The sequence below is a fragment of the Pithys albifrons genome, chromosome 3, assembly GCF_047495875.1.
Source record: "Pithys albifrons albifrons isolate INPA30051 chromosome 3, PitAlb_v1, whole genome shotgun sequence".
Taxonomy (NCBI): Eukaryota; Metazoa; Chordata; class Aves; order Passeriformes; family Thamnophilidae; genus Pithys; species Pithys albifrons.
The window spans coordinates 25,319,873-25,347,832 of record NC_092460.1 but is presented as its reverse complement, the minus strand read 5'-3'; the positions used below and the strand labels follow the sequence as shown (position 1 = coordinate 25,347,832).

Here is a 27,960-nt window from a genome sequence, read left to right as displayed (position 1 = left end):
AAGTAATTTCCCAAACTTCTTCCTCTGACCCCTACACATGCCTCCTTGATTTTACCTATATTAGAAAGTTTAGAACACAAACGCACTTACAAACACACACACATATATATGAGTTTTTCCCACAGAATTTTGCAGTTAATATAGCTCACCTTCTTTCCTTCTGCCCAGTTACCCAAAATATTAAGGCTCATAGAGACCAGAAAATAAAGTCCAAGCATTTATTTTTGTAATAATCATTAAATATTTTTATCACAAAAAAGAAAGTTCATAAAACTCTTTCTTTTACTGACAGACTATTCACCTCTGTGCTTTTGATAGAACAGAACAAAAATTTCTTCTTTCTTTGGTGTTCAAATGAACTATTCTCCCCAAATCAATATAAAGAAACATTGCCTTTTAAACATGCTCAAAAAGCTCTTTGAAATCAGTACCATAAACAAGGTTAAAATAAGTAATGCAGAGTGCGCCAAGGTAAAATCATTTAAAAAATGCAAGACATTTTTAAAACTTAAAGAGCTGCACTCTAGCTCTGAAAAATAAATAATACACTTCAATATTCTCACTTGAATTCATATTATATATAGTTGGGTTGTTTTAAAGAAACACAACCTTCATATAGGTAATTTTTGTCATGCAACGTTGTTTATTTCAAGAACTCATGCAATATAAACAATACTTATTGAGCTGGCTGTTGTAACATAGCCTGGTACAGAAGTTTGATTTCTAAGTTGAGTAAATAAGGGTGAAAAAAGAAAAAAATCTTGAAACAAAATGTGTATTATGTGGATAACACCATCCAAGCCAATTAAACTGTTTCTGCTTAACACAGGAAATTTAAGCAAACAAACTGACTCCTAGTCAGCTTTGAAAGAATAAGCATCACAGAGCTATAATCAACAAAACCTGATCAAATTCAATAATGCAAAACTGAATAATACAGTGTTATTATTTGCTGGTAGTAAGATGGAGAATGTACAGTAGTTTTGGTGTTGTGTTTTTTCTTAAAGAGTGAAGTGAAATCTCTGGAGCATGAGAGGTGCTACACACATGTAACACCAAGTTCGGTTCTAGCTGACCAATAGAATAAAGAACTGAAGGCAAAACAGGCTATTTCCATTCCCACATTTCATTAATAAGTTATGCTAAATATTTCTTGCACAGCCCCACCAAGTTTCCTGATAAAGCCAAACTAACTTCCTGCAAAACTTTATCTTTTTTTTTTCCAGCAAAACAGCAGGACGATCAGATGAACTTGCTCAGTTCAAGTATATTCATCTGTTTAAATATACACACACACACACACACTTCACGTGTGTTGCATGTCAAGTTTGAAACAGGAGCACAAGAACACCATAAAATCTGTAACTACCTCTGAGGACGTCGTACTGATTTCAAGCATACAGGAAAACTATCTATAAAATTGTGCAGGGTAGATTAGAATACATTCTTTACTTTGAAAACATGTTTTTAAAACATGAAAGAGACACTGTATATGAAATTCAATCAAGATACTTGCACATAACAGACAGGTTGACAAAAAAAAAGGAAACTTTTGGTCACCAAAAGTTTGTTTACCTGACAATCATGATAGAAAATGTCCTAATTCAGCAAGCTGGGACCAGTTTATCGCTGTGTGGGTATGACCAAAGCTGTATATTCTAAACCCTCTATGCCATTGCCCAAGAACTGGTAACAATGGACCATTTGCAGCAGCTGCCCAGGGCACACCTGACCCCTCAGGATGTGAGCTGGGTGTGAAAGAAGCCTGTGAGATAAGTGCTGTGATAACTCCCTTCCAGGAAGTCATTAGCACCTCCACACCCAGCCTTAACACCTTCAAAACTCACTCCCTCTGCTGCATATCATGTGTGTTCAGCATAGATTTAAAAATAAACCTAAATAAATGGGGCTTGTAAAATGGAAGGTATAGAAAATCTCCCACTTTCTTATTTTTCACAAAGTTCCTGTTGGTGTCCAAGCACGGACTCTGCCTCTTCCATTCTCTCTGCATCTTGGACACCAAAACATGAGTCATGCCTCACAAAGAATTGTACCCCACACACTTGGATGGGTCTGTTGGGAAGTGCTTCTGGCAAATGATCATGAGCCTCTTGAGCTCCTGTATATATTTCCTTTGGGTTTTGTCGTTGAGAACATGGGCTACATGTTTGGAGATCTCTTGACCTGTTCGTGCATGGATGCCAACCATGGTGACTCCAATGGGCCAGGGAGTGTATCCAATGGCCATCTGGAGATAGGCATTGTTGGCCTTCACGTATTCTCTTTGCAACATGAATTTAATAATATCTGTTATTGATTTTTTGATGTCTGCAGGAAGCGTCCTCTTCCGGAGTTTTCTGAAGAGCAGCCTCCGGTAGAACTCTCTCTGTTTCTGAGTGGTGCTGTTCAGCTTCCCCTGCACTCCCCGTTTCATGTAGTCTTCTCTGGCATTCAGGTCCTTGGCCCAAACTCCAAGAAGAAACTTCAAGAACTTTGTTATGATGTCCATATCATAGTGATCATCACCATTCCTAGGGATTCTCCCAATGCTTCTAGCTCTTCAATAGCAGTATTCTCCTTGTGGACTTTCAGGTCATTCTGGGAGTCGCCATCTCCTCCTTCCTGGCCTCCTACAATTTCATTGAGATACTGCCGATCAATCTTGTCCAAAGCAGCCTTCAGGTCATTTCTCAGGCCCTTGCTCACTTCAGGTGCAAGAATTTCTATCGTCCTCAGATGCTGAAATGCATCATAATCTGTTTATCCAAACAGCCTGATGGGCTCACCTCTCTCCTGTAACCTCCTGATAACCTCCTGTCTGGAAAGGGTCATTGGTAACTTTTCTTCTGCCAGTTCCAGTTCCAGCACTGGATTTGATGCAGTCAGTGGTTTCTCCTCCTCTTCCTGCTGCTGTACCTTGTAGCCACATCTCTGGAAGTAAGCCTCCTCTTCCTTTTTAGCTAACTCACTGCACTTAAAACACTTCTCATTTCCCCCCAGGAGCTTCTTCTCCTCCAGCTGCTGCCTCTTCCTGCTGATCTTGCGCTTCAGGATCTCCATGGCAGCTCCAAAGATGAGCTGGTTTAAAGGTAAACAGGCAGGAGAAATGAACCCAGCTCAGGAGAGATTATAAATCAGAGTTACAAGTTAATTAAAATATTACAATAAATACAATGACACAAAGAAAAATTGGTTTTAACTCACAAAACCCAGACGTATAACCCAGCATTCTGGGGAATGAACAGAATGGTGTTCATTAGCCCCTGTGCTGAGACCCACGTGGTTCCTCCGAGTCCAAATCAAAAGGAAGGGAAAAACTTGTTGGTACAGATGACAGTCACAGTCCTGTTGAGGTTCTGGTCCTCCTCTGGATCCAACGAGTGGTCCCCAAGTCCCAAAACCCCCAAGATTATATCCTCTCAGGTCCAGGTGGGACTGCCCAGTACCTCCCTCAGGGTGAGGAATTACACAACGGGTGATCTCACTCTGTGACTCAGGGTATTTTGGAATCACTGATGGCCCATTAGCAGACATGACATCTCAGGCTGGGTGTGGAGGTGCTAACGACTTCTTGGAAAGGAGTTATCACAGCTCGTATCTCACAGGCTTCTTTCACACCCAGCTTAACAGCCTGAGAGGTCAGGTGTGCCCTGGGCAGCTGCTGCAAATGGTCCATTGTTACCAGTTCTTGGGCAATGGCGTAGAGGGTTTAGAATATACAGCTTTGGTCACACCCACACAGTGATAAACTGGTCCTGGCTTGCTGAACTAGGACAGAAAGCAAGTGGTTTCCCAAAATGAAATGAAGAATACCAGATGCTATGTATTTTGTTAATTGTATGCTTTTACAAACCAAGCCTTTAGTAACTAAAATTTAAACATTATTAATCATATTATACCTGCTAAAATGGCTGGGGTGGGAAGCACCAGTTAAAAAAATAAAACAAACACATTTTTTTTGATCCAGAGAAAGAAAATAATTCTTACTCAAAACCAACTATATAGCAGTTCTATAAAGTGCCTGTTTGAGGAAACACATCAACAGATGTTCTCCTTGTGCAAAATAGACATTCTTCAGCTCAAATCTTTGGAACATATATGCTATACAGAGTTTGTTTTCATGCATTACCTTCAACTTCAGTAATTCAATAAAACTTCTAATCTGCATGGCCAAAACTATTTTTCTTTATGCAAAATGTGCACCACCCCTAATTCAGCTTTCAGGGCTTGAGCTAAAAACATGTCAACAGAAAACTCTGGGTTTCATTTTCTCATTTCTTAAATTTTCTTTTAAATCCTTTGCTCATTGTGCGTATTTACTTTTGACTGTAAAAGGCTATATGAAACTCATTCTCTCCTAGCAAACAGCAAAACCACATTGCATACCACTGTAATAAGACACTGTTAAAATTTTTAAAAGCAGCATTTAGGGTCAAACTAAAGCCTGATAGAAATATCTGCCTACACTTTGAAATGCAAAATGCACGTATTTTGGAACTTTAAAAGAAAGTTCCCAAGAGGAAGCTGAAGCAGCCCAAGCTACTGTCAGTTTCGATTTTAGGTTCAGGTCTACCTGCAGCCAAGCACAGACATTGCAAGAACAGAAACTGCACATAGAGGAGAATGAGCCCATCGGCCTGAGCCGATGCCACCATCACTGCCGTGCAGCAGAGCCGTGCCAACACTACAGCTCTCAGCTCAGTTAGGTAAGGCTCTAGCCACGGCAGCAAGGAAAAGTACAATATGTACATCATCCTTCTCAGCATCACTCTAAGCTGGTTATTAACTGTTTATCACTGAATTAGTAATACTGGATTTAAGCTGTTCAGTGCCAAGATCCATTACAGGCTCCAGCTGGAGCGCTGAAAAGGGCCAGGAGTGAGAGTACAAGTATTTCTTTGTAAAACACAAGGCTGCAGACCAAAGTTTCCAATGTACAAACAAAAAAAAACTACCCCAGAAGTCCACCAGTCCTTCCTCTCAGACGTGCCCTCCCCCTCCTGACCCACTACCATTTTGGCAGTTCATCATCTCTTCTTTGTGTAAGTGGAGTTTTCACATGTCTGAGCAGGAGAGGAGAAAACAGGTACAACCCTAACAAGTATGAAGGACATCTAAATCAACAGATTTAAGTGACTTAAATAATACACGCATACATTCAAAAAAACCAAGATATATTTGTCCATTTTAGAGAAGAGTCACCATGTTTTTATTTGATCTGAACTGTCTCTTGTAGGAAAGGTATTCTGAATGTACCAGTGCACAGCTGGTCTGACCAGCCAGGAAGTTCATGCTGCAAAGGAGTCCTTCTTGGATAAAACGTGTAATCAGGCTCATAGTTCAAGAGACAACTCAGTGATGCCATGTAGATATCCGCAAATCTAGAGAGACGTCTTAGGAAGTAAGTTGGATTCTCATCAGTTCTGAATATGCTCCCAAACTGTGCGTTGAAGAAATTCCTGTTCATCTCCCTGTCCCCCCAAAAAAGAAAACAGACAATGGAGTGAAGAGGCCTGCACATATCTCTTCAGTAGCCAGCATCCAGAACCTGAAGCATGCAGTTCACAGAATCTGTGCTATGCATTATTCTCTTGCCATTATACTACTAAACACTTAAATGAGCTACATAGTATTTTTCACCTCTTGCACACATGTAGCCCAGATCTAGAAACCACAGCTGTGAACAGAAGAGCTTCACACTTCTCCACTAAACCAATAGGTAAGTTGCTTCTGACATCAGAAACATAACACCTCAATCCTTTTTTTTGCTAAAGACGAAAGAAGACTTTTATCTAAATCCTAATGACATCCACTTGTCCCAGAGATAGAAGACTTCTTTAACAAGTCAATGATTTGGCTTAATGCATACAAAAAGCTTAAACACATCTTGGGATGAACTTCTGTCATTAGTCACTGCCAAGTATCACTCCCATTTCATTTACTTTCATGCGGTACAGCTGCTGGCCTTGCCAACTGTGCAATTCACACCCCCTGCATTTAGGGATGACTCCTTCATGATAATAGATTATTAGCACTTTTATCCCTATTACTTATCTTTGCGATAAACCCACTGCTAAATCCAGTCTAGTACAGAGCCCAGTTTCCATGTATTCTAAAATGTATTACATCTAATCTGAAGAAATCATCTAAAAAACTGAAAAAGTGACCTAAGTCTTGACAAAGAAATACATTTTTTAATTGTGCATAAGCTGTGTAATCAACAATGGCAGCTGAACAGAGAGGGAGAGGAGAACCAGAATGAAGAGGAGAAGTATTTGATATGACGTTACCCTTTCAGGCAGAAAAGTAACATCTGTTCTAAAGAAGAGGAACAGGAAAAAGGGGTTCATATGCACAAAGTGTCAGAGCAGAGAAGAGGTACACAAAAGACAAGCAGAATACTGCTTTACAAAAACATTTTATAAGGTCTGTGACAATCACGGAATATAAATCAGGGATGGAGAGAAATTCTGAAGAAACCTGTGGAAGACATTACATAGAACCCTTGGCTATGACGAAGCATATTGCAAATCCTTCATCTCCTGTGTCTTACCTCAGTTCCTTTCTTTCCTTCTTCCATTCTTCTAAAATCATTTGAGAATCAGGATCACGGTGAACCTGGAATGTGAAGTATGGATAATCTGTAACTAAGGACACCCTTGTAAATAAGACTTTCTACTAATAATCCCTTATCAGCCAACAGGATGTGAGCAATACTTCAGAGATCAGTACACAGAAATTATCCACATGCATTTCAAACAACCAAAAGCAGGAATTGATCCAGGCTGACCAGGGAAGGAAGAGAATAAGATTTTGAGGAAACTCATATTAACTAGCCACACAAATAACTGCATTTATTTATCTACAGTCAAAAACTTCAATGACACTGAAAGGACTTGCAACATCAATGTCCAGCATTTAGAAACTTAGCTACACAGAGCCAATTACACACAGAGAGAACAAACCTGCATGTGTTCCAATAATCCTGTCAAGGTTTGCAGCCAGGTCATAGTTTGAATGTACTTCTCTGTGTTCATGATTTTAATCTCTGATCGTAACTCTGGAATAATTGCACCAGTGCGCCAGCCATGCTTCAGGGTCAAATCCTATTTACCAAGAATTACAAAATATAGGTATTAGTCTTAAAAAGAACTACTTAAAAGAACTGAAGAATTGGACCACTGTTTAGCCCAAAGGGGCATTAATTGCTTCTTATGTATAATAAGGAGAAATATCAAAGTGTGGGACTAATGTGCCAATAGACAATAAAATTTAATTTCATAATAAAACTCAAATCCTGCATTTTTGAAGAGAGAGATATAATGAACACACAAGCACTTGCAAGTAAACACTAACTCACTAGGTTTAAAACAAACAGCAGGGAATTCGTGTATAGATGTGACCACTGCTACTGTTGGAAGTACCTGGAGGAAGCATATGTTGGGTTTATGATATTTACCCACACATTCAGCTGACAGAAGGCTCCTATCAGGAGCCGCTGTGAGACCCAAGCTCCCCCTGACAGGTACAACACAAGGCAGCTGCCACCTGTGTTCTCTTCTGCATTGTGCCAGACTGGAACACAGTTGCATCCTCCTTGTTTTGGTCCTCAGTCTTCTGAAGCACCAAAACTTACACTTCTTTTTAAGAGCAGACTGAATTAAAAATCTTAACATCTGCTGCTGCTGAAACGTGTTACGACAGCTTGGCAATTAAAAAGTCCTATCCAGGCATTCATATGAAATCAATTACAAAAGACTCAAGTGGTGGTCACTTACCCTAAATTAAGAGTTAATAGTACATTTGTTTGTAAGGTGGTAAGAAAATCCTTGGATAGTGGGGATACAAACCAAGGCAAGACCTTAAGAAGAAAGTTTACCAGTAGGGACAGGAAGATTGCCTGGTGCATTCAAAACAGAAGTTCATTCAGCTCTTATTACACTTGGTAGCAAATGTCATCCAAATCATGCATCTCCTGTACATTTGGATACCTGTTCATCTGACACAACCAGTATCTGGATCAGGAATACAAATTCACACATTCCTTACCACAGTTAGTAAACAAGTTAAATGTTACAAGTCAAATGGAAAATGTGGTTGGCCTTTTAAGGCACCAACATTCTTCACTGCAAAAACAAGCAATATGGCTTAACCACCCAATTCTGTTGTCTTTCAAAATCTCAAATAAAGTGTGTTATAGTGAATACCTGGGGAGGAAAACTAACAAAAAGCCTCTTCTTTTATCTTATTTTGTGAAAGCAAACTACTTACTGCCAAGTCACTGTATATGTGGTCACCAAAGTAGAGAACCTTAGAGCCTCTCCAGCCAGTAAGCTTCAGAAATTCATACAAGTTACCCTGCAGAAACAACAGCATGTACATTGTAGCTGCATAAAACTTGCACCTCCACAGGCATGAAAAAGGAATTTAGTACACTCTTAAAAATATTTTCGTATCATTAATCTTGTCCTCAGTTTATATATTCTGAATCCCAAATTTTACAGGTGATTTCAGTAATACTATCACTTCAAGAGGCAAGGACACACAATACCAGCAATGAATTTCTACAACTTGGACATTAAAATAGCTCTTTTAAAGAACATATTCCATTTTAGAAGCTTTTATAGCTAAAGAAGGTTGAGATTCTAGGAAACAGGTATTAAATTTGAACTGAAAGAGTTCATTGAAAGCGTACCTGTTTGTAAATCTGACCTTTCTGCAGCTTGTGAATCTTGTCCCAAAGCAATACCCCCCTTTCGTTCACCTTCCGGAATGGTCTAGAATAGACATACAATTGTTATGTTGCCGTAGAAATTCTGTTACTTCTTAGAAGACTAAAATCTTCACATTAAAAATATTCATCTCTCAAAAGGTAAACATGCTCTGTAGCACCTGAATATTTTGTAATGGAAGATGCTAAATTCCAAACCTTTCATTTTAACCAGTCCAAAGCAATATATCTCTCCAGTACACCTGTAACATTTATTACAGAGTTTGAGAACAGCTGTTGAGGTAAGGCAAGGACCTCAGTCAAAGGGAAAGAAACAGCATGAATTGTCTGCCACTAAGGAGGAAAGAACACAAAAAAACTGAAGATGCATAAGTATCTTGCCCGGTACCTCATTTTGTACACATGGACAACCAAGAAGAGAGCAGAGAACTGTGGGCAAGATGTACAGCAAAGTTCTCTTTAAAATTAAATGAAGAAAAGGGAAAAAAACCTCACCTCCCTCTATCTCACTTTCAAATCATAATCACACATAAAAGAACAGGTCTTTTCCAAGTGTAAGAACACTGCATGGACATTACAAATATGTTTATGTAATTGAATGACTAGTCCAAATATTCCAGACTGTCAGACAGAGAGATGCCCTTCAAATATCATGTGTCACTAAAAAAATAAGGAAAAAACCCAGAAGCAATGAAAGACATTTCCCGACAAGGGGATGACTCTGAAAGGCATCAAAACTTCCTCAGGTTTATAAGGAAGGAAGCATACTTCACCAACTTTCAACCAAGGTGTTAAAAACAACTTCTGTGACCCTAACTCACTGCTGTATAACTGTGATGATAGCTCCTGAAACTTTTTTAGGTATGAAATGGTAAATATTTAGACTTCAGAACTGGGTGTTGCTGCATTTTGTAGTGACCTTACACAGGATTTCATCAAATATGAGTTCATTTTACATTGCAGACAAATGAAAATGTTACATAGCACCCTCTATAGCCTTATACAGAATAAGCTGCTTGAATCATTCTTTACTGACTCAATACCCACCTTCGCTTATCATTAAAAAAGTTTGGTTTATCAGCCTGGACAATGACCACATCAAAGAGATCCCTCCAGTCCTTGCCGACTATGAACTTCATGCCTTTGTCCCTGAAAAGGACAGAGGGATATTAACAATGAAGCATAACCCAAGGGCAGTTATCTGTGCAATGTAATAAATTACACTGAAGAACCTCATCTTCCCCATCCTTTAGAAACATAAGAAAGCTAAACAGCAAACAACTGTTCACTTACACAAAGCTGCTGGGACTGTTTGTGATCAGAAACATCTTCTTGCCATGATCAGCCAGCTTAGCTAACACCGCACGAGTTTGCTCGGCATAGCAGATGTATTTCTCTGTGAGGATGAGGGAAAACACAGTATTAATGGAGAAGGTTTTTCACAAGAATTGTCTCTGCATTCAACCATAGGCCCAGAACACGAGGTTATACTTAACAAAGGCACTTCTGACAAGTGAAAACAACTCTTTCAAGCTTTAAAAATTTAGAATTCGTAATCTTACATATGGAAGCCAGAAAGATCAGTACACTATCATTGAGAAAACCCTGTATAGATGAAATCATTAGTACTTACCAATATCTGCTTCAATTGCTCTGTACATTATTCCTTTGATATGGACATCCCTGATCGAATCCTGTAAGGAAAGCAGAGCACTAAAGAACTTCAAAATCTTTACAAGTATAAAATACACACTCACTGCATAGCAGTAGTAATTTTTTTTTTTTAAATTCCTTTCTCAGAATTTTACTCTACAGAGATGTCATTGCATATATATGTATGTCACCACGAACCAAGGGTAAGCCTGTCCTCCAAGACACTAACCTCAAAATTTTGGGAAGTATAAAACTGTATAGCAGAGGGGCTGTTTTATATAACCACTGTGAAAGGTTGCTCAGAAGGGTAAAGTGGGGTGAAAGCCCTCTGTAGCAGCAGAGTCATCACAGGTTTCTAGTGACCTTTGGAGCAGAAAACATTCCTTTGCTCTTACAAAAAAAAAAAGTTTTACGTCTGGCAGATTTTAGATTACGATCACTCACAAATGCTCTGGTTATTTAAATACGGAATTTATGAACAGAGGAAAGAAGCTAAATGCTTGAGCAAAGCACCATAAGGCGCTCTGGAGGCATTTGGCAGCTCTCATGAGCCAGCTCTGCACTAGACAGCTTTGTTTAGAACAGCAGTACAGCCAAACTTCCTCAAAAAATACCAGTATAGGACTTCCAAAATGATGGTAATGCTGAACAGTACAGAAATTTCTACACACACTTCAGCAGGAACTACATGAACTACCCTTCTGATTCTGTGTAAGCACAGGCAGAAGGGAAAATTAAGAAACTTTTGACCTACAGAGTAAAGTCCAACTGATCTACTTGGGAAAGGGAGAAATTCAACAGTTGAATCACAACAGCAACACATCTGTTGAACTACACAAGTGCAATACACATCCGCAAGTCTGAAAGTATGAGATAGCAAACGATTGTGTATTAGCCAAGACGTAGAGACATTACAACTGAAAGCTCCAAACTGGAATTTCTTATAGCTTCTTACATTCCTGATGGTGAGAAAAAGGCTATGTTTAATAACAATCAAAAGAAGTTTTATCAACTTACAAGAGCTTCTTCACTTTCTCTCTACCCACCCCTCAAACCCACAAAAAGAGCAACAGCCCTAGAATGTCAGATTTCAAACAAATTTCAAATGATTCTGTGCTTCTTTTACAAGCTTTACCTTAATTTTATTTATGTTTTTATGGTTATATGGCAATAATTACTCCACACAAAACCTAAGGTGAGGTATTTCACCGAGGCTGACTCAATAGGCAAAAGCTTCCTGAAATGCTCACAGAGAAGACGAACAAACATAGAGGTTTACCTAAATCTTCAAAGCTACTACCTTGACATCTTTGTACAGATGAACAGGTTCATAGTCTATGTTGTTTTTCAGAAAATATTCATTCACACAAGAAAGGAGCATCATTTCTGGCAAGGAAAATATATCCATGAATTGCTTCATTGTATTTCCTTGTGAGCTCTACAGTGATGAGAAGACAAGGGAAGAAAAAAAGTCAGGCATTTGTCAGATTAGAACACTTCCATTCATTCAGTATAAACACTTCAGCCTTGTTGCAGATATTCAGTTTTGCCATCCCTGTTCACATTGCTTCAAACTCTTTTTAAACTATGACCTTTGATATAGCATCTCCAAGGAAAGTGTTCTCATTTATAAAAAAAGAGACAGTGCTAAGCTAAAAGCCAAGAAAAGGCCTTAGATGTCTTCACTAGAAATCTGCATTTCTGCAAATAAGGCAATATGTGATGGGGGGTGGAGGTTCTCTTACTTGTTTGAGGGTAAGTAGAATAATGCTTAGGATTGCAAAACAATTTACCTCCTTGAGATAATAAGAAGTTGTAAGAATCTACAATAGCTATTGCAGTAACAAGGGAAGAGACTTCTAGTCTGCAAAAGCTGTAACAATAGTTAAGTTTCAGAAAAACAGAAACTCTCTTTATACAACAGCAAATACAACCCAAGTACTTCTCAATAAGACAAGTAAAGCTCAAGACCACAGAAACACAGAATAGCTGAGGATTCAAGGGACCTCTGGAGTCCTCTTTTCCAAGCCCGCTGCCCAAGCATGGCCACTGAGAACCAGCTGCCCAGGACAGTGTCCAGGTGGCTTCTGCATTTTCAACGCTGGAGACTCCACAACCTTCCTGGGCAATGGGCCCACGCCAGTGCTAAGTCAACCTCACAGTAAAGGAAGCACTGCCTGATGTTCAGAGGAAGCATCCTGTGTTCCATTTGTGTCCCTTGCCTCTTGTCCTGTCACTCTCCTTTCCAAGATCAAGGAATTATAGGCGTAAAGAGACCAAGGCATCCCACAGGGAGAGCCAGGATGATATCCACAACTGCAGCAGAGATCAAACTTGGAAATTCTCCATTCAGCTCCTTAAAATAAGAACAAGTGCAAGAACAATAAAATGTTCCACAGCACAAAGAAGGGCCTTTCCTATCAACATGGAATTAACACCCTTAAGTAAAAGGGGTAAAATAAACTTGGCTTTTCAGTAAAAAGACAGCACCATTCTTCATTTGGGAAACCCAGCAAAAAAATCCACTTTCCTGAGAAAATCACATCCTAAAACTTAGATGTTTCATCTTTTATCATTCATCTTTTGTCAGATCCTCTTACTGTCATTCTGCCACTGTGCATGCAGGATCTGCCTCCATACATTTACTTGCTACTACATCAGTTAAGCCATCAGACCACCAGGAAGAAGTACATAGCCTGGGTATGGTTCATTTCCCAGACTTTATCAGATTTGCTGTGTAACGCTGAGCAAGTCACTTGATCTTCTGTGTTCCACTACTCTGTCTGTATGAGTTGGCAGAGGAGCAGTCAAAGAAGAAACCACAGCAAGTAGGAGAAAGAAAACTTTAGAGGCCAAACCTCACATCTAGCACTGTAAGTCAATCATATATTGAGAAAATATAACTGCTAGTTATAATGAGAACGCAATTTAAATACCACTACCCTCACATCACAAAAAACCCCCATCAAAACCAAAAAAACAAACACCAACTCTTTATAAAGACCAGTTTGTGTTTTTACCTTTCCATAAAAGTCACTCATTTGTTCTAAAGGGACATGGGAACCATCATACATTGCAATGACTTCTTCATCTGGGACAACACTGAGGCCTCTGGAAAACAACATTAGCTTGAGTTCAAAAGTCAGATTAAAATTTTCAAGTAATCACCAAAGTCTGACAAATTAACACTTAGATCTGGACCTTAGTAAAATGCTATTAATGTCATAGGAATGCTTTTGTTTATAAGCTAAAACAGCATCTTTCCTTACCAAACAAGTAACAGGCTGATGCACACAGAACACATTCAAATTTTAAGCCCTTTTTACTTTACAGAAAAAACTAATCAATCTCCATTGAAATTATGCCTCAAGGGTTTGTTAGTAGTTAGAGCTTCCAGTTTCTTAACATAAAGTAATTCCTCACTGCCTTTCCTTCATACAGCATCGATGATGTGATAGGGTTTAAACCAGATTATTCTGCATCATGACCTTGAATATTCAAGGGAAAGAAAAACATACATAACCTTTAACTAAATAAGAATTTTTAAACTGTACCAACAGTTCAGTTTCCCAAAATTCAAAATTACTTGAAGGATAACTGTTAGTTAAAATATAAAAATATAACAACAAATGGTGAAAGAGGAGATATCATCTCTCCCCAGAGTTTCTTTATGAACTATTAAGAGACTAAAGGCTTTGGTTCAGTCTTAAATTCTTACAGCATCAACCATTTTTTACTAAAGCATCTATAAGACTGCAGGCAAATATCTTTGCCAAAGAACACAGAAGTGTTGCGATTTTGCTTAGGAATAAAAAACACAAATAAAAACCACATTAACTGGTCTCTTTTTTTCCAAGCTTACTTATGGTGTTTTGCAGCTTTTTAAAACAGACTTATTTCAGTGCCTTCCTTTCTTGGTCCTACCAAGAAGTGTTGTCAGGCAATAAAAACTAAATAAATTTATTGATTAAGCCCAGTACCTTCAGTGCTTATCACCCACATCAGCTTTGCAGTGGAAAGGCATAAGACATGCACTTCCTGAGGGCTCCTGTGGTAGCAGAATCCCACATTAACAAGCTCCTTTACTGCTTTTCTCAATGCTACACAAACTGGTATGTAACTCTGAGCTACTGCTGGCAGGACTCCAGCATTGAAGTCAGTATTGTGCACAAACAGAGCAGATTATACTTTGGTTTTGTACTATACAGAGTTCAGCATTGCCCACTGCACAGCAGCAAACACAAGGCAGTGCAACCAAAATGTTAACTGGATACTAAGTAATACCATTTGAGCTGAGAAGGAATCTTCTCATCAGCAAACAGCTATGCCAAGTGGTACTGGAATACTGCTAAAGAAAACACTTGTGGAGCTGTAACTACTTAAGCACAAATCAGAGAAGACAAGAGACATAAGTGAAAATGTAAGTGGAGAGATGACTGTCTAGGTAAAGCTGCAGATTGATTTTACCAGAAGACTCAAAGTCTTGACATAGTTCATAGTCCAGCTGTGTAACTACAAAGTTTATTTTATTCCACCACTAAAAGCATCACTGCCCACCTTCAGCAGCACTCCCTCTGCTGCTGCTGGAGATATGCATTGTTAAAGGGATCCCAGAATTGCTTATACCCCTCAGTGTAAATGGGGCTGTACACTGGGGCTAGTCCTGCTACCAAAGCTGTGTAACTGACCTGCACACATACAGAACATATGGAATGATAAAACTAACAACTACAGATATGCAGCAACTGACAGCAAAGGTCAGGGTTGGTAGAGATAAGGTAATCTCATTTTAAAGAAAATTAGGAGAAAGTATTGAGTGAAGTGGTAGCTTTCACTCTCACAGATAACAAGATGTCTGGCCTAGCAGTCCATCCAGAATTACTCTGGATGACAGGGAGAACAAGGGACATCAACTCTTCAACAAATCTCAACACCTTTCTGGAATTTTCTTGACTGATCATGTTTTGGCTTTGGACGTGCCTTTTGTACTAGGAGTTGACAGCAACTGATTTTCTGCCTCTTCATTCTGTCTCACTTTCAGCCATAACACAACACTGCTGATGGGACTCACCACCCATTCATCTCCTCATCTAGGACACCTGTACAGTTCTAGTCACATCACTGATCTTCCTGGCATCATTCCTCACAGCCTTCAGCCCCTTTTCTTCCCCTCATCCCTGTACAGGTGTTTGGAGAAACAGCATGCAGATGTGATGAAATCCTAATCACCAGCTGATGTAGGCACCACCAACACATGCCATCCTTTCGTTTCTTTCTATCAACATTTCTTCTGGTGCTCTCATACATACATGTTTCCATCCATACCAATCTCTACACTTCTACTACATACCACTACAAATAAACACAGCTTTGGTTCCTTCACCTAGCCTTTAATCTAACAAACTAGCAGTTTTCACAGTGAATCCTGCAATCAGTAACCCTTACAGAGTTCTCTGGTTCCCTCCTAGTCCTGCATAAAAGATTTCTTTGAAAATCACAAGAATAGGCTTTGGCAGTTGGAACATAAATAATTATTCTACATCAGCACACATAAGTAAGTGGTATGAAGTTGCCTTCAGACTCTGATGTTGCATACAGCACACACTGTTTAGGCAGATTTAGCTGGCTACTGCATTGACAGTATGAGTCTAATCCTGGACTGTGCCATCTTGTGTCCTCTTTGATTTTCCTTGCCTTCCTCTCCCCTCTCCCAAAAGGGAGACAAGTAAAATACCAGATCAATGACTATGGCTGAACCATGTGCCTATCTGCTCAACTGGCAAACAAAAAGAAGTAATGACCATATTATCTTTATTTCATATTACCATACACAGTCTCCCACAGTAAATTGCTTCAAGGTCATATCATCTTTTGGTCCCAAATGAAAAATTTTTGTCCAATGACTTCAAGAAAGACGGTCTGCCCTCTTGTTTGATTTAAAATCTGGTACCAAGTGTGCTGTTCATGTTGGTCAAATGTGTACTGCTTCACTACAGCAAACTGAGCAATACTAAAAACTCTCCTGTCAAAGATCACGTATAGTATGTCTGTATCATGTGACAAAGCACAGCACAGAGATTGCCCATGTTACACCAATTCAATAAACTCAGAAAGTGTCAGGCTGTGTTGTGCTTCATTCTCCAAGTATGATTTGGTTGATGTGTTCAAACTTAAAAGCTCTGTGCAAACACATCAAGACCTCTCAAGTGTCTCCACAACCACACCAAAGTCATGCTAACAGGCACTCTGTGACACTTATTTACATAGAAAGCAACAGCAGAGAAGTCATCAGTGTATTTTTAGATGTCTTTCAGCACAATTTAACAGCCGGAAACAAAGTGAGTCAGCACTATGTGACCAACCAGCTTGCCAATTTCCCCAGCACTGCACTGGGGAATCAGCTGTGCTGTATCAGTCAGTAAACATGTCCACATGTCTGTGTGTACACACAGAGGTGCAAAGAAACCCCCTTCCAGTAACACTGCAATGTTCATTCATGACTGTGCTTCTGATATGAACCCAAGATGTACCCTAAAAAATTCATTTAAAAGATTCAAAAACTAAGAGTATACATTCTTATTATAGATAGAAAATAATTTTACCCACCTGTAAACTGTTCCCAGCTGAATATAATGAAAAGCATCGATCTTCATTAATAATGCCTGCAGGGAAAAAAAAAAGTTTTTATCACATCAGCTATTTCACATGAAATCATAAAAGTCAAGCCAATTTTATTTCTAACCTGTCTTAAGAACACCTGAGCACTGTCACAAACTTCCTTCATAGCTTCCAAAATACTTTTATTAATTACTTTTACTTAAGTTTATTCTGTTGCACTCTAAGTTGCCTTCCTTCACCCACCATGAGGACAAACACCCAAAATATTTTCTTCTTAAAAGCTATTAAAATAACTTAATTAATAAATTAATAATATCAATCATAATAAATAATCAAGCTTACTATAAAAGAGAAAAATATAAAACAATATCCTTAAAACCAATCCAGAGTGGAAAGCTGAAAGACTTAAGAGCTATATTCTTTGGCTAAGTTCTCAGCACTGCATAACACATCACAAAGTTATTTATACATACCCGGTGCACATCATAATGAAGTCCTCTGATGGCAAAATTTGGATCATAATCATATTTTCTTATTTCTCCAGGATACTAAGAAAACAGAGCAATGATTTGATTTGAAATCCGTAATAGAAACAAAAATTGTTTCTGCAGAACTGTAAAAGTCCAAATTTACTTTGCTTTTTGCTGGGAACATACGTACACAGTGCAAGACAAGTCAAACATTTTTCAAAAAATCCAAGGTTATTGTTTTAAATCTAAGTCAATCACGGTACCTGAAGTTCAACGTCCAGGCATACTCTGTAGTGATTACCTTTGAACATTAGCCTCTTGTTCAGAAAAATGAATTTAATGTATTCTTAATATATTAAAAAAAACTTTTACAGTTGCATGTGAATTGAATGCCTTTGTCACGTACTCTTTCCTCATGTCCTTTATATGTAATGTAGGTAGGTCAAACTACTATTATATTGTTTTCTAGCATTTTTTCAGTACAAGCCCATTTTCAGTCCACTGTAATTTTGTCCTGCTTTAAGCACAGGTTGCCCTGAAAAAAATGTTAGGTGAGTGCCTTGGGCTAGGGATTTTGTTCACTTGTTTCTGAAAGGTAAAACACTTCAGTGGTTTTGACAAGGCCTGAGAAACTATAATTTCTTTGATTAACCCTCCAAAAGGCAATCTTTCATTTCCCTCCCACAGGCTACAGTAGTCCTACAACTTGGCAAATTCATCTCAGGCACGTTTTTCACCTTCACTACAATAGTCTCCATGTATACATGGCTAATTTACAAGCCTTCAGGGGAGGGGAGGAAAAAGTACATTATGCAGCTTCAAATGAGACTCCAGCCACTTTTATGATAAAAAAATAAATTGCAATTCAGGCCAAAGTTTTTATCTTGCTGAAGAGGACTTTCTCTGTAACTGCTGTAGATTGCACTTGTACTGAGCACAGGTATCGAGTTAAAGAAAACAGTCCTTTCTCCTAACTATCAATCTCACTACCACTTCTAGAAAACATGAGGCAGGCTACGGATCAGAATGAAAAACAGCATCAAAAGCCAACAGACAGGTTGGAAGACACAAAGATTTGGCCAGGAAACATGAAGCAGAGGCACAAGGTAAAACACCAAGGATACAGAAAGTGATCAACTAAAAACTACCATGTACTGCACATGCCCCAAAGCAACCACATCAAGCATGTACCGTGAAATTTATTTCTGACTTTATCATATTTTTGCATGCTTGACTTGCCTACTTTATTCTACTAGAAGGCTGTGTTTTCACATAAAGAGCAAGTCTATCCTGGCACACAAATGAAAGCTTCCTTACAAACCAAGTGAAAGAATGATAAAGTACTGTTTGCCTACTCCACTTTTGGCACTGATAAACCTAACCACACGCCAACAGCAGGATGGCACAAGGCCTGTACTTTAGGAAAGAAATAAACCAAATAGCAAGAGCTTACACTGAACACCTACTGCCACCTCCGTGATTAGCATTAAACTGATGTTTATCCTCTTGGACATACTTCAAAATTCCTTGCTTCCTACACTGCATTTTACAATTTCTGATGAATTACTTCACACTGCCATGACCAAAATTGGCCATCTTTTAGGCTGACTGTAATAGTCATAACAGACAATACTATCTAGAAGATTTTTTCTCAAGTTAAAGGGAAAAAAACCAGTAACAGTATAAGCATCTATAGAGTTATCACCAATTAAAACTCCTGTCTCTCAGTAAATTCCAAGAGGGGACTATGTATTTCAGCAAGCTGTCTCAAAAAGCTATTATAGCTCTCTTTGCTAAAACTCAGGATATTTTAATCGATACAAACAGGAAAGTTATTGCTACCCAAATTAATTCAAACACTGAAGACAGAGCACCATTTGAATTTTTGTCTACAAGAACTGGTTACTCCTACAGTAACGCTGTTTTTTACAAAAACCACGTAGCTTCAATAAAGTGTATTTACACATCCTACAGAAATCACTACCAAGGCAGGCCAAAACTGTAGGGGGATCAAGCTGTGTATGCTTGTAAAACCCATGAAGTTTTGTTTGTTCTTCCAGTGATATTTATAGATGTTTATATATAGCTCCTAACCTTTAGATTCAGATACGAAAGCAGAATAACACCCATTCAGATTTAGGTTGTACAAAAATACACAAGCAGTTTTATTAGGCTCTTCTGTGTACTTTTCATCTTTCATTTACCTGCAAGTCCTACCATTCAACAGACTCTTTCTCTTTTAGTACATGTTTTTTCTCCAGTCTTTTTCCCAGCAATACCTTCATTTTCCTAAGTCACCCATCTTCCCCTCGCTTCCTGACACAGGGGAACTGTTCCCATCCCCAGACTACACAACCAGCTCCAAAATGCTTGGATGTCAACTGGTCACATCTGCAAACACACTGCTTGGTGAGGCAACAGGGCAGGGAACTACTGAGCTGAACACTTACTTGTATCCAGGCTCTGATTACAGTGTCACTGCACACACTGTCCCTTCAGCTAAGGCAGCCAAAATGCCAGGTGCACACAGAGCACCTCACGAGCACACACTGCAACCAAAGACCTGCTAAGAAGTCAAGCTAAAAATACTACCCGTGGAAATTAATCACTGCACTCACAGCAATGCACAAAACAGGACAATGGTAACTTTCAAGCTTCTTATTTATTAATGTGACTCCAATAAATGGCAATCAGGAACAAACAACAGCCACATCACCACATTAAAAAAAATAAGACAAAAATAACTGCAGTCCTTAACAGACTGTGCTCTGCTCAAAACTGCAGCTGAGAATAAACCAGCACTTGTGTTGTTCATTTGTAGCTTTTGTACAAAATGTACTATAAAGGAGGCGAGCTAGGACTGAGGCATGAAAAGAGGAGTTATGCCTCTCAATCAGAAATCCTTTATTACACTCTTTATTCATAAATTTATTGTTATTCCATTAATTTTACTTACCCGATGTTCATTAATAAGAAGATCTCGAGCAGCATTGAATATCAGCGTGTGCAAATGTTTAGAATAAAAGACCAATGTGTAGTCATAATCAAAACCATAAATTTCAATGTCTGACAGGCTCATTTCGTTGTTTGAAAAAATAGCATCTGGATTCAGCATGTTACTCATAATTGAAGGAACCAACTCTGTGAACAGAAAAAAAAATTACACCACCCTTGCAGTTTTATTTAATTAATAACATAGAAATACATTAGCAATTGCTAAAAATAGATAAATGATGATGGAAACTATCGAACTACTCCACAGTAGGCAGCTGTTCCTTAACAATACGATGCTATTGAACATGCTGTCCCTAACCCATCTGAGTGACCCATAGTTTTTATTTGAAGCACTTTTCTCTGCACCGTCCTAGTTGGAAAGAACATGCATTTTGCCATCTTGCTTGTCAGAGAACAGCAGGCATAATTTCTTGCTAACTCTGTTCAGATATTTATTAGTGCTTTTGAAAATGAATTTGGACTTGGAGAGTGATATTATTATTGTTATTACTACTCCTCCTCTAGCAGCCTTGTCTTCTCCCATTACTTGATCTAGCTCTTGCCACAGAAGAACTAATATTGGTTTCATCTGACATTGCTGTGATTTTTTTTTTTGCTTCACCACTTCAAGGTTACTTTATGTGACTGCCATACTTTCCAAACAACTGTTACATACACATTGCTACTCTTATTAACCTTGTAGCAAATCAGGAAACCAAAAAATATTCTGCTTATTCTCTACATACATACACCTAGAGTGCAAAGACCACTCCATTTCTACAGGTATGTTTCTCCTGATATTTGACAGAAAAGTGTACTGGGAAGTTAAGACCATAACATATTAAGTAACTTCAGGGCCAACACCAATGTCAGTACTAAACATTACAAATGCTTATATTTCTTGTTTAGAAAACTTGAAAGAGCAACATTAGGAGGCTAAATGCTACTCTCCTGGAGCATAATACATGAGCATGTTTTCCTTCCTTCCTTTCTCATACACTATCTTATATTCCAGACTTCCCTACTAGTTGCGGGGGGGGGGGGGGGGGGGGAAGTACTATCATGTTAAATCTGTGCTTGGAAGGGTGAGTTTAAACAGAACATGGTTTGTTTGGTTACTTTCTAAGTCTAAAAGGAATCAATCAAGCTCATGTCAACAACTTCGGCTCTGAGGGCAGATCACTTTATGCTCCACCACCAGAGGAAAACATCTCAGCAAGGCAGGAGGGTGTGGAGGTTGCAGACCTGTTAGACCACACTCGCTTCTGAAAACTGGGGCCAGCTCATGGAATGGGAAACAACATTTCTTTTGTAAAAGCAATGCCTTTGACTGCTGCACGGTTGATGGGGAGATACAGTCAGAAACATACAGATGCCCAAGTACAGTCAGTAATGTGAACCCATTCAACTTGAACAGATGCAGAGTTCCAAATATTTTAATTTTTGAGAGAGAAAGAAAAGCAAATTCACTGAGTTTAATTACAAATTTCAGATAAAGCCTAGCAATCATATCAAATGCATTTTTACATGCTACAATTAAGGCAAATACTCTTTGTCTACAAAAAGGGCCATGAATCATTCAATTAAGTTCAAGTCATAAGAACAGCTTCTAGTGAACTTCCAAAATCACGTTACAACACCCATTTCTGGATTAAAGTATTTTTTCAAATGTCAATTGTTCAGCCTGGTGAGTCAACACTTGTTTTATAAACAAAGATATTTATACAGCTATATATAGATGAAAAGGTACTTCAGCTATAAAAGAGCTTGAGTGGTGCCTGTCTGAAAACAGAGCATAAACAGTGGGTGGCTATTAAAACACTCTGGCTGGCAGACAGCATCCCAAGTGCTACAAACCTTGGGTCAAAAATGAAGAGGGATGTCAAGATGTCATCTCAACATAGTAACTAACATACGTGAAGCCACTGGGAGACTTAGGCTGTAATATAATAGTCTGAAATATTCTAGAAAGCACTTGCCTCATCTTTCGCCAACTCACACCCACTGACCGACTTGTTCTTTCATAACATTACTCTGAAGTATTATTTGGGTGTGGTTTAGAATAAGAGAAAGCTAATTCCAAAAACAGGGAAAGAAAAAAAGATTCAAAAGACTTATCTTCTTCCTATCCCTTATCTGATCCTCCAAAAGCCCACATCACTGAGATCTTTAATGTTGCTTTTAATTTCACTTCTGAAATGCTGACGCTATTTTATATCTGCAAATGCTTTATGTGTACCCAGCATTGTGAAGTCCCAGTTCATGTCCAAGACACTTAAGTGCAGGATGGCACAGTGACTTCTTTAAGGGCAAACCATGCAATCTAAAGCATTATCCATTGCCACTATAGGACAAGCTTTTTTCACTTGATATTGTAGAACATACTCTGCCTCTTTCTCTTGCAGCTCTCAAAAAAGATCACATATTTAAGCTTGTACTCCAGCAAGTGTTACCTTGGTAATACTACTCCCATCAGAGCAAAGGCAGAAGCAAACAAGCATTTGTCCGCGAGCTTTTTGCCTAGCCGGGCCAGGTATCAGGGCTTCCCACTGCCATGCACGTACCATGAGCATTTTACAGTGCTTCAGTGTTATAATGGAACCACAGGCAAAATGAAGAAAAGTCATCCAAAACTTCACTGGATTTTAACTTTTGGGCAGAGCAGCTTATTGCAGAAAGCCCCTCAAACAGATGATCAATTTCTCTTAGACACTTGCTTTTCTCCATGCAACACACCTCCAGCACCTGCCACTGTGCGGGGCCCGAGCCGCCCTGCAGGGAAAGGCTCCTTCCGAGCGGCGCTGCGGACCCTGCGGACCCCGAGGGGCCGGTCCCGCCGCCCGGCCCGGGCAGCCCCGGGAGAGGTGTCCCCCGGGCCGGACCCCCGAGCCCTTCCCGCTGCCCCCACGGCTCCGTCCTTCCCCCGCTCCCAGCCCCAACCCGCATCCCTTGGCGGCGGCGTCGCTCCGGCCCCCGGGGGCGCCGCTCACCCTTGGTGACCCTCTTGGCCTCCTTGTAGCGCGACCACATGTATCTCTTCATGTCGGGCGGCGGCTGCGGCTGCTGCTGCGGGGCCACGGTGCAGAAGGGAGCGGCGCCCGCGGCGGGCACGACCTGGACCCGGACCTGAACCCGAACCCGCCGCCCTCCCGCGCCCGCCCGCCCCGCCGCCAGCAGCGACCGCGCCGCCGCCGCCGCCGCTGCTGCCATGCTCCGCTCCGCTCCGTTCAGCCCTGCCGAGCCGCCGCTGCCGCCGGCTGAAGTCACTTCCTCGGGCCCCGCCCCGGGGCCGCGCCGAGGCGGGAGGCGGGCCCGGTTGGCCGGGCGCAGGTACCGGCCGAGGGCAGAGCGGAGGCTCCGGGGGCTCGTACAGCGGAGTGTGGGCATGGCCTCAGCGCTGACCCGAGCCCTCCGAGCTGCCAAACCCGGAGGGAAGGCAGTGCCCCCACCCCATGCGTCACCGCCCCCAGCACCTGCCCGGCAAGGTCAGGGTCAGGGTCAGGTGGAGCCGCTCGGGGAAGGCACCGCGACTCTTCTGCTGCCCTCGGGCTCTGCCTGTGATTCCTGACCACAAATGCCACATCATCAAATAATTGCCCTTCCAGCCGGCGTGCGCTTCGGAAGTGCTGTGTACACCTGCTTACTGTGGGAGAAATACAAGCTCAGAGCACATGCTGCAAATGAAATACACTGAAACTCACAAAATTCTGCTGCTGTCCTGAGGCTCTCCATGTTCTTGTGAAACACTTCTCACGGAGAGCTGTAGACTGGCAATCTGAGAACTTGAGCCATATCTATTAATAATTGTTTAAAAAAAATTAGATGCTGAATGGATAAAGAAGAACAAAGACCAAGACCATTGCCACAGCAGAATGGTTACAGTTCTACATGCAGAATTCCTGATGTGCTTAGAAACTTTCTTTACAACAAAAGGAACATATTCTTTTTCCAGTACAGTAAACATCAAATACAACTTGTTCTTATACCAAGGACATCCACGTAACCCATTGTCACGTCTGGAAGTTACTCAGCCATTCCTCTAGACAAAGTAATCCTACACAAAACTGAAGGATTTCAGCCTAAATACTACTCTGAGCATTCTCTTCTTTTACAAAGAATGACACTCATTTTCAGAGGCAAAATCATAACAAACCGAAAGAAAAACAATCAGCTTTGGATTTCAAAGTGTCTGTCACTTGGGAGCTATGTGCTCTATCCTTCCAAACGAGGCTGAGATCTTGATTGGCATTACAGTCATGATCTAATATTCTACCGCCTTCCAGCACTTGCTTATTGGTGGAGACCAGCTACAGCTTTCATCAAAGTTCCTACATTATCATTTACATTACACTGTCATTTTGTTATTTCAGTATGTGATTCTAGCATACATGACTACAAATCTCTCATGATAAATTCTGGAATGAAGGAGAAAACAAGATGGTCAACATTGAGAAAACAGACAAGATGAGAGGAAAGACAACTTCATAGAGAATTTCTGATCTGGTACTTGCTTTCCTTGATGTTTCTAGTCAGAGAAGATTTTTACAGAATGCTTTCATTGCCACATCCTGCAGCAAAGAAAGTGAAACCTCCCATTTCAATTTCAGCATCAGATTTTTTAGGAAAAAATTAAGTCATCTATGAAATTATGACTTCTGAATTCATAGCATAGTTCTGCAGTATTGTAGGTTTTCTTGTCACTCCAACTCTTAATCAATCACCTCCAACAAAGCAAAATGCATTACAACTGGACAGCTTTTTCACTCCACTCCATGGGTTAATTAATCACACATTCAACTCAGTTGAAATTAATATAAAAAGTCCCACTGTTCTTCTCCTGAACACAGCCTAGTCTTGTCTCCAAGTCCCAAGACTATAAATTTTGTGAACAATAACCACTTTAGTAGGTGAGGCATTCTCAAGGAAGAGTTACAAGAACTGCTCTGAATAATACAAGAAGGAGCAGTAATGAAAAAATCATCTCCAGCAGTCAGTGGAGGTGCTGCTTGTTCTGGCATAAGCAGCAAGAGAATATTGCAGAGATAGGGATTTATGTTCCCTCATTGTGACACCAGCATTAAGGTTAGAAAACTTATCTCTAATAGAAACCTGGGAAAAGACAGTGCAGTGCTCTGTAGCACCATCACTCACTCCTTAAAACTTGAAGGCTGTAAAATTTCACATGCAGTCCTTTTTTATACTATCAGACTAGAATGATGATACTTCTATTTCTTGCAAGCATGTCCAAGACAGAGCCTTGAATGTAAAAACGACCATTATTGGTACAGTCTGCTGCAGACAGTTTAGCTCCCCAGACAGCCAGGACTAACCTATAAAAGATGTGTGCTTGAGTATCTACTCCCAGTGCTTTCAAAGATCATTCTCCCTGCATATCAGACAACATGCATTTTTAATGCTTGATGTATGTAATACAAATAAAAGTTGTTTCTTTTATGTAATTCTGTTAGCTAGGGCAACTTCCATGGGGTATTTGGCCAGCAGGTTATTCTCACAAACCAAAGTATTCTGTGTTAGCAGTGAGACCAGAGACAGAACTAAAATATGAAGTAACGGTGTTTAAAAATAAATTGTTAAACAACTCTACTTCAGAAAACTCTCTCCTTTCCCTTATCTGCTGGTCTCCAAGTAAGGAGTCAAATTTTGGAAAATATGTGGTAATGTAAACTAGTATGAAGGAGGACACATGGAAATTAATTTGTCTTTATTTGGGATCCACATTCCTTCTTCCAATAGTCATATCAGTTTTTATTTAAGCAGAATAAAACATGCAGAAGTAGAGGATGTCAACTTACATTATTTTCTAAAATGGCACTTAACGAAACATAATCCTACAGGCTAGTGTTACTTTAAATGTCCCTTCTTAATCAGATGAGTCCAAGTGATCCTAGAGATGACTAAAACAGAAGCTTCCAATACTTTAGACAGTGCACAAAAGAACCCAGACTTTCCCTCATGTTATGTTCTGAATTGATCACACCTACAATACTTACATGTTACAAGGTGTTTAGGTATGGCTGACAATTAAAAAATAGAAACAAACAAAAAACCTCATATCCAACATAAAGAGTTTCACAGAAAAATTACCCTTCAAAGAAAAATCTCAGAGGGTTGTCTTACTGCATGGATAGAACAAGAGATAACATGGGCCTAAACCCCAAAAGGCATGAGTTGTGATACATACATATCACATAGCCTGATTTACATCTGGTCTTCCACTACTATTCAGGGCTGTGGAATAAACTAGGGTCTGGGTGGGGATAACATACACCATTTTCCTTCAAGATAAATGCTTATGCTTATGAACTGTGTTGCTTTTAACTGAATTTTGTGACCAGAGAGAGGCTACGTAGTACCCTCAGTGCACAAACACCAGGTCTGTTAACAATTGAATGTTCAGGACACAGATGCCATGTGATCTCCATGTGTGCATACTTGAAACACCTTTGAGAACCTGTCAAATGTTTCACATAGATTACGTATGACAAGTTAGACCTATGGGTACACCACATCTAATGTCTTGCTTTTGAAAGTTTTGTTCACAGAGGGGAAACACGCAACTCTCCCTGCAGCCCACTCAGCCCGGCCAGCTCCTTCTCACGCCTGAGATCACTGGGAGCACTCAATACTCTGGCAACCACTGGGCTAATAAAGACACCTTAAGTCACTGAGGGATGGATTTTTAATCGGCTAGTACAGCCTTCAAGTAAAGCCTCAGATTAGGCTGACAGATACTGCAATTCATTAAAGTGCCATTGAATGAAATTACAATGCAAGGCTGCGAAAGTTGACAATATCTTACTGCAGCTCCTGCAGTGCAACGTTCTAAAACAAACAGCTTGGTAAGCAATAAAAGCTTTTGACAGATTCTATCAGGCAGTTGTTTATTACAGAGGTGAATGACCCTGGACTGACAGAGAATGGGCAAAGGCAGCACAGAAACAACCTCCTGTGAAAGAATAAAGAAAGAACAGTCTTTCTTACCACCTTAAAAGAGTCTGAGGAATGTTATTTTCCTTATTTATAATGTATTTCTTGCTTACATAAATTTTCCTAAATGTGTTTGCAAAAATTATTTTAAAGCCCACGGAACCTTCAGATGCTGTTGATTCAAACCTTCTTGGAACCCATACCCTGTTACAGTCCCTTTAACCAGCTGATTCTTCTTCTTCTACTCAGAAATGCTTCCATATGGAAAATTTTTGCATATGTTAAATTCTCATGTGCTTTACATTTTGGTATTGGTATTTAAAGATAAGTGGAATTGTGTTTATGTGTGACTATTTGGTAAAAGCATCTAATTATTTGGAGAAAAAAAACTCATTTTCCTGAGCTACTTATTTGCTTCCTTTGCTTCTGTTTCAGTAACACTAACACTAATTGAAATTAATTTGCCTCATCCAATGTGGAAGAGCGAGAATATAAGCACACACACATATGTATACTAATATATGGTTAAAATGAGAGAAGAAAAAT

The 27,960-nt window shown here is 39.8% G+C and overlaps 1 protein-coding gene and 1 pseudogene across 1 annotated transcript; both read right to left on the bottom strand.

The window, feature by feature from the left end:
* Positions 1–1,721: 1,721 nt before the first annotated feature.
* On the bottom strand, positions 1,722–3,600 carry LOC139669306 (pre-mRNA-splicing factor 18 pseudogene; annotated as a pseudogene).
* A 131-nt stretch (positions 3,601–3,731) lies between these two features.
* Positions 3,732–23,713, bottom strand: NT5DC3 (5'-nucleotidase domain containing 3). The gene is made up of 14 exons (XM_071551064.1): positions 23,457–23,713; positions 20,429–20,613; positions 17,476–17,550; positions 16,991–17,046; positions 13,405–13,495; positions 11,685–11,822; positions 10,365–10,425; positions 10,025–10,127; positions 9,779–9,880; positions 8,696–8,777; positions 8,272–8,358; positions 6,966–7,106; positions 6,554–6,618; positions 3,732–5,471 (listed from the first exon to the last, which is right to left on the bottom strand). Exons 1-14 carry the CDS (start codon positions 23,674–23,676, stop codon positions 5,210–5,212), a joined length of 1,668 nt encoding a protein of 555 aa, XP_071407165.1. The 5' UTR covers positions 23,677–23,713; the 3' UTR covers positions 3,732–5,209.
* Between the last annotated feature and the right edge of the window lie 4,247 nt (positions 23,714–27,960).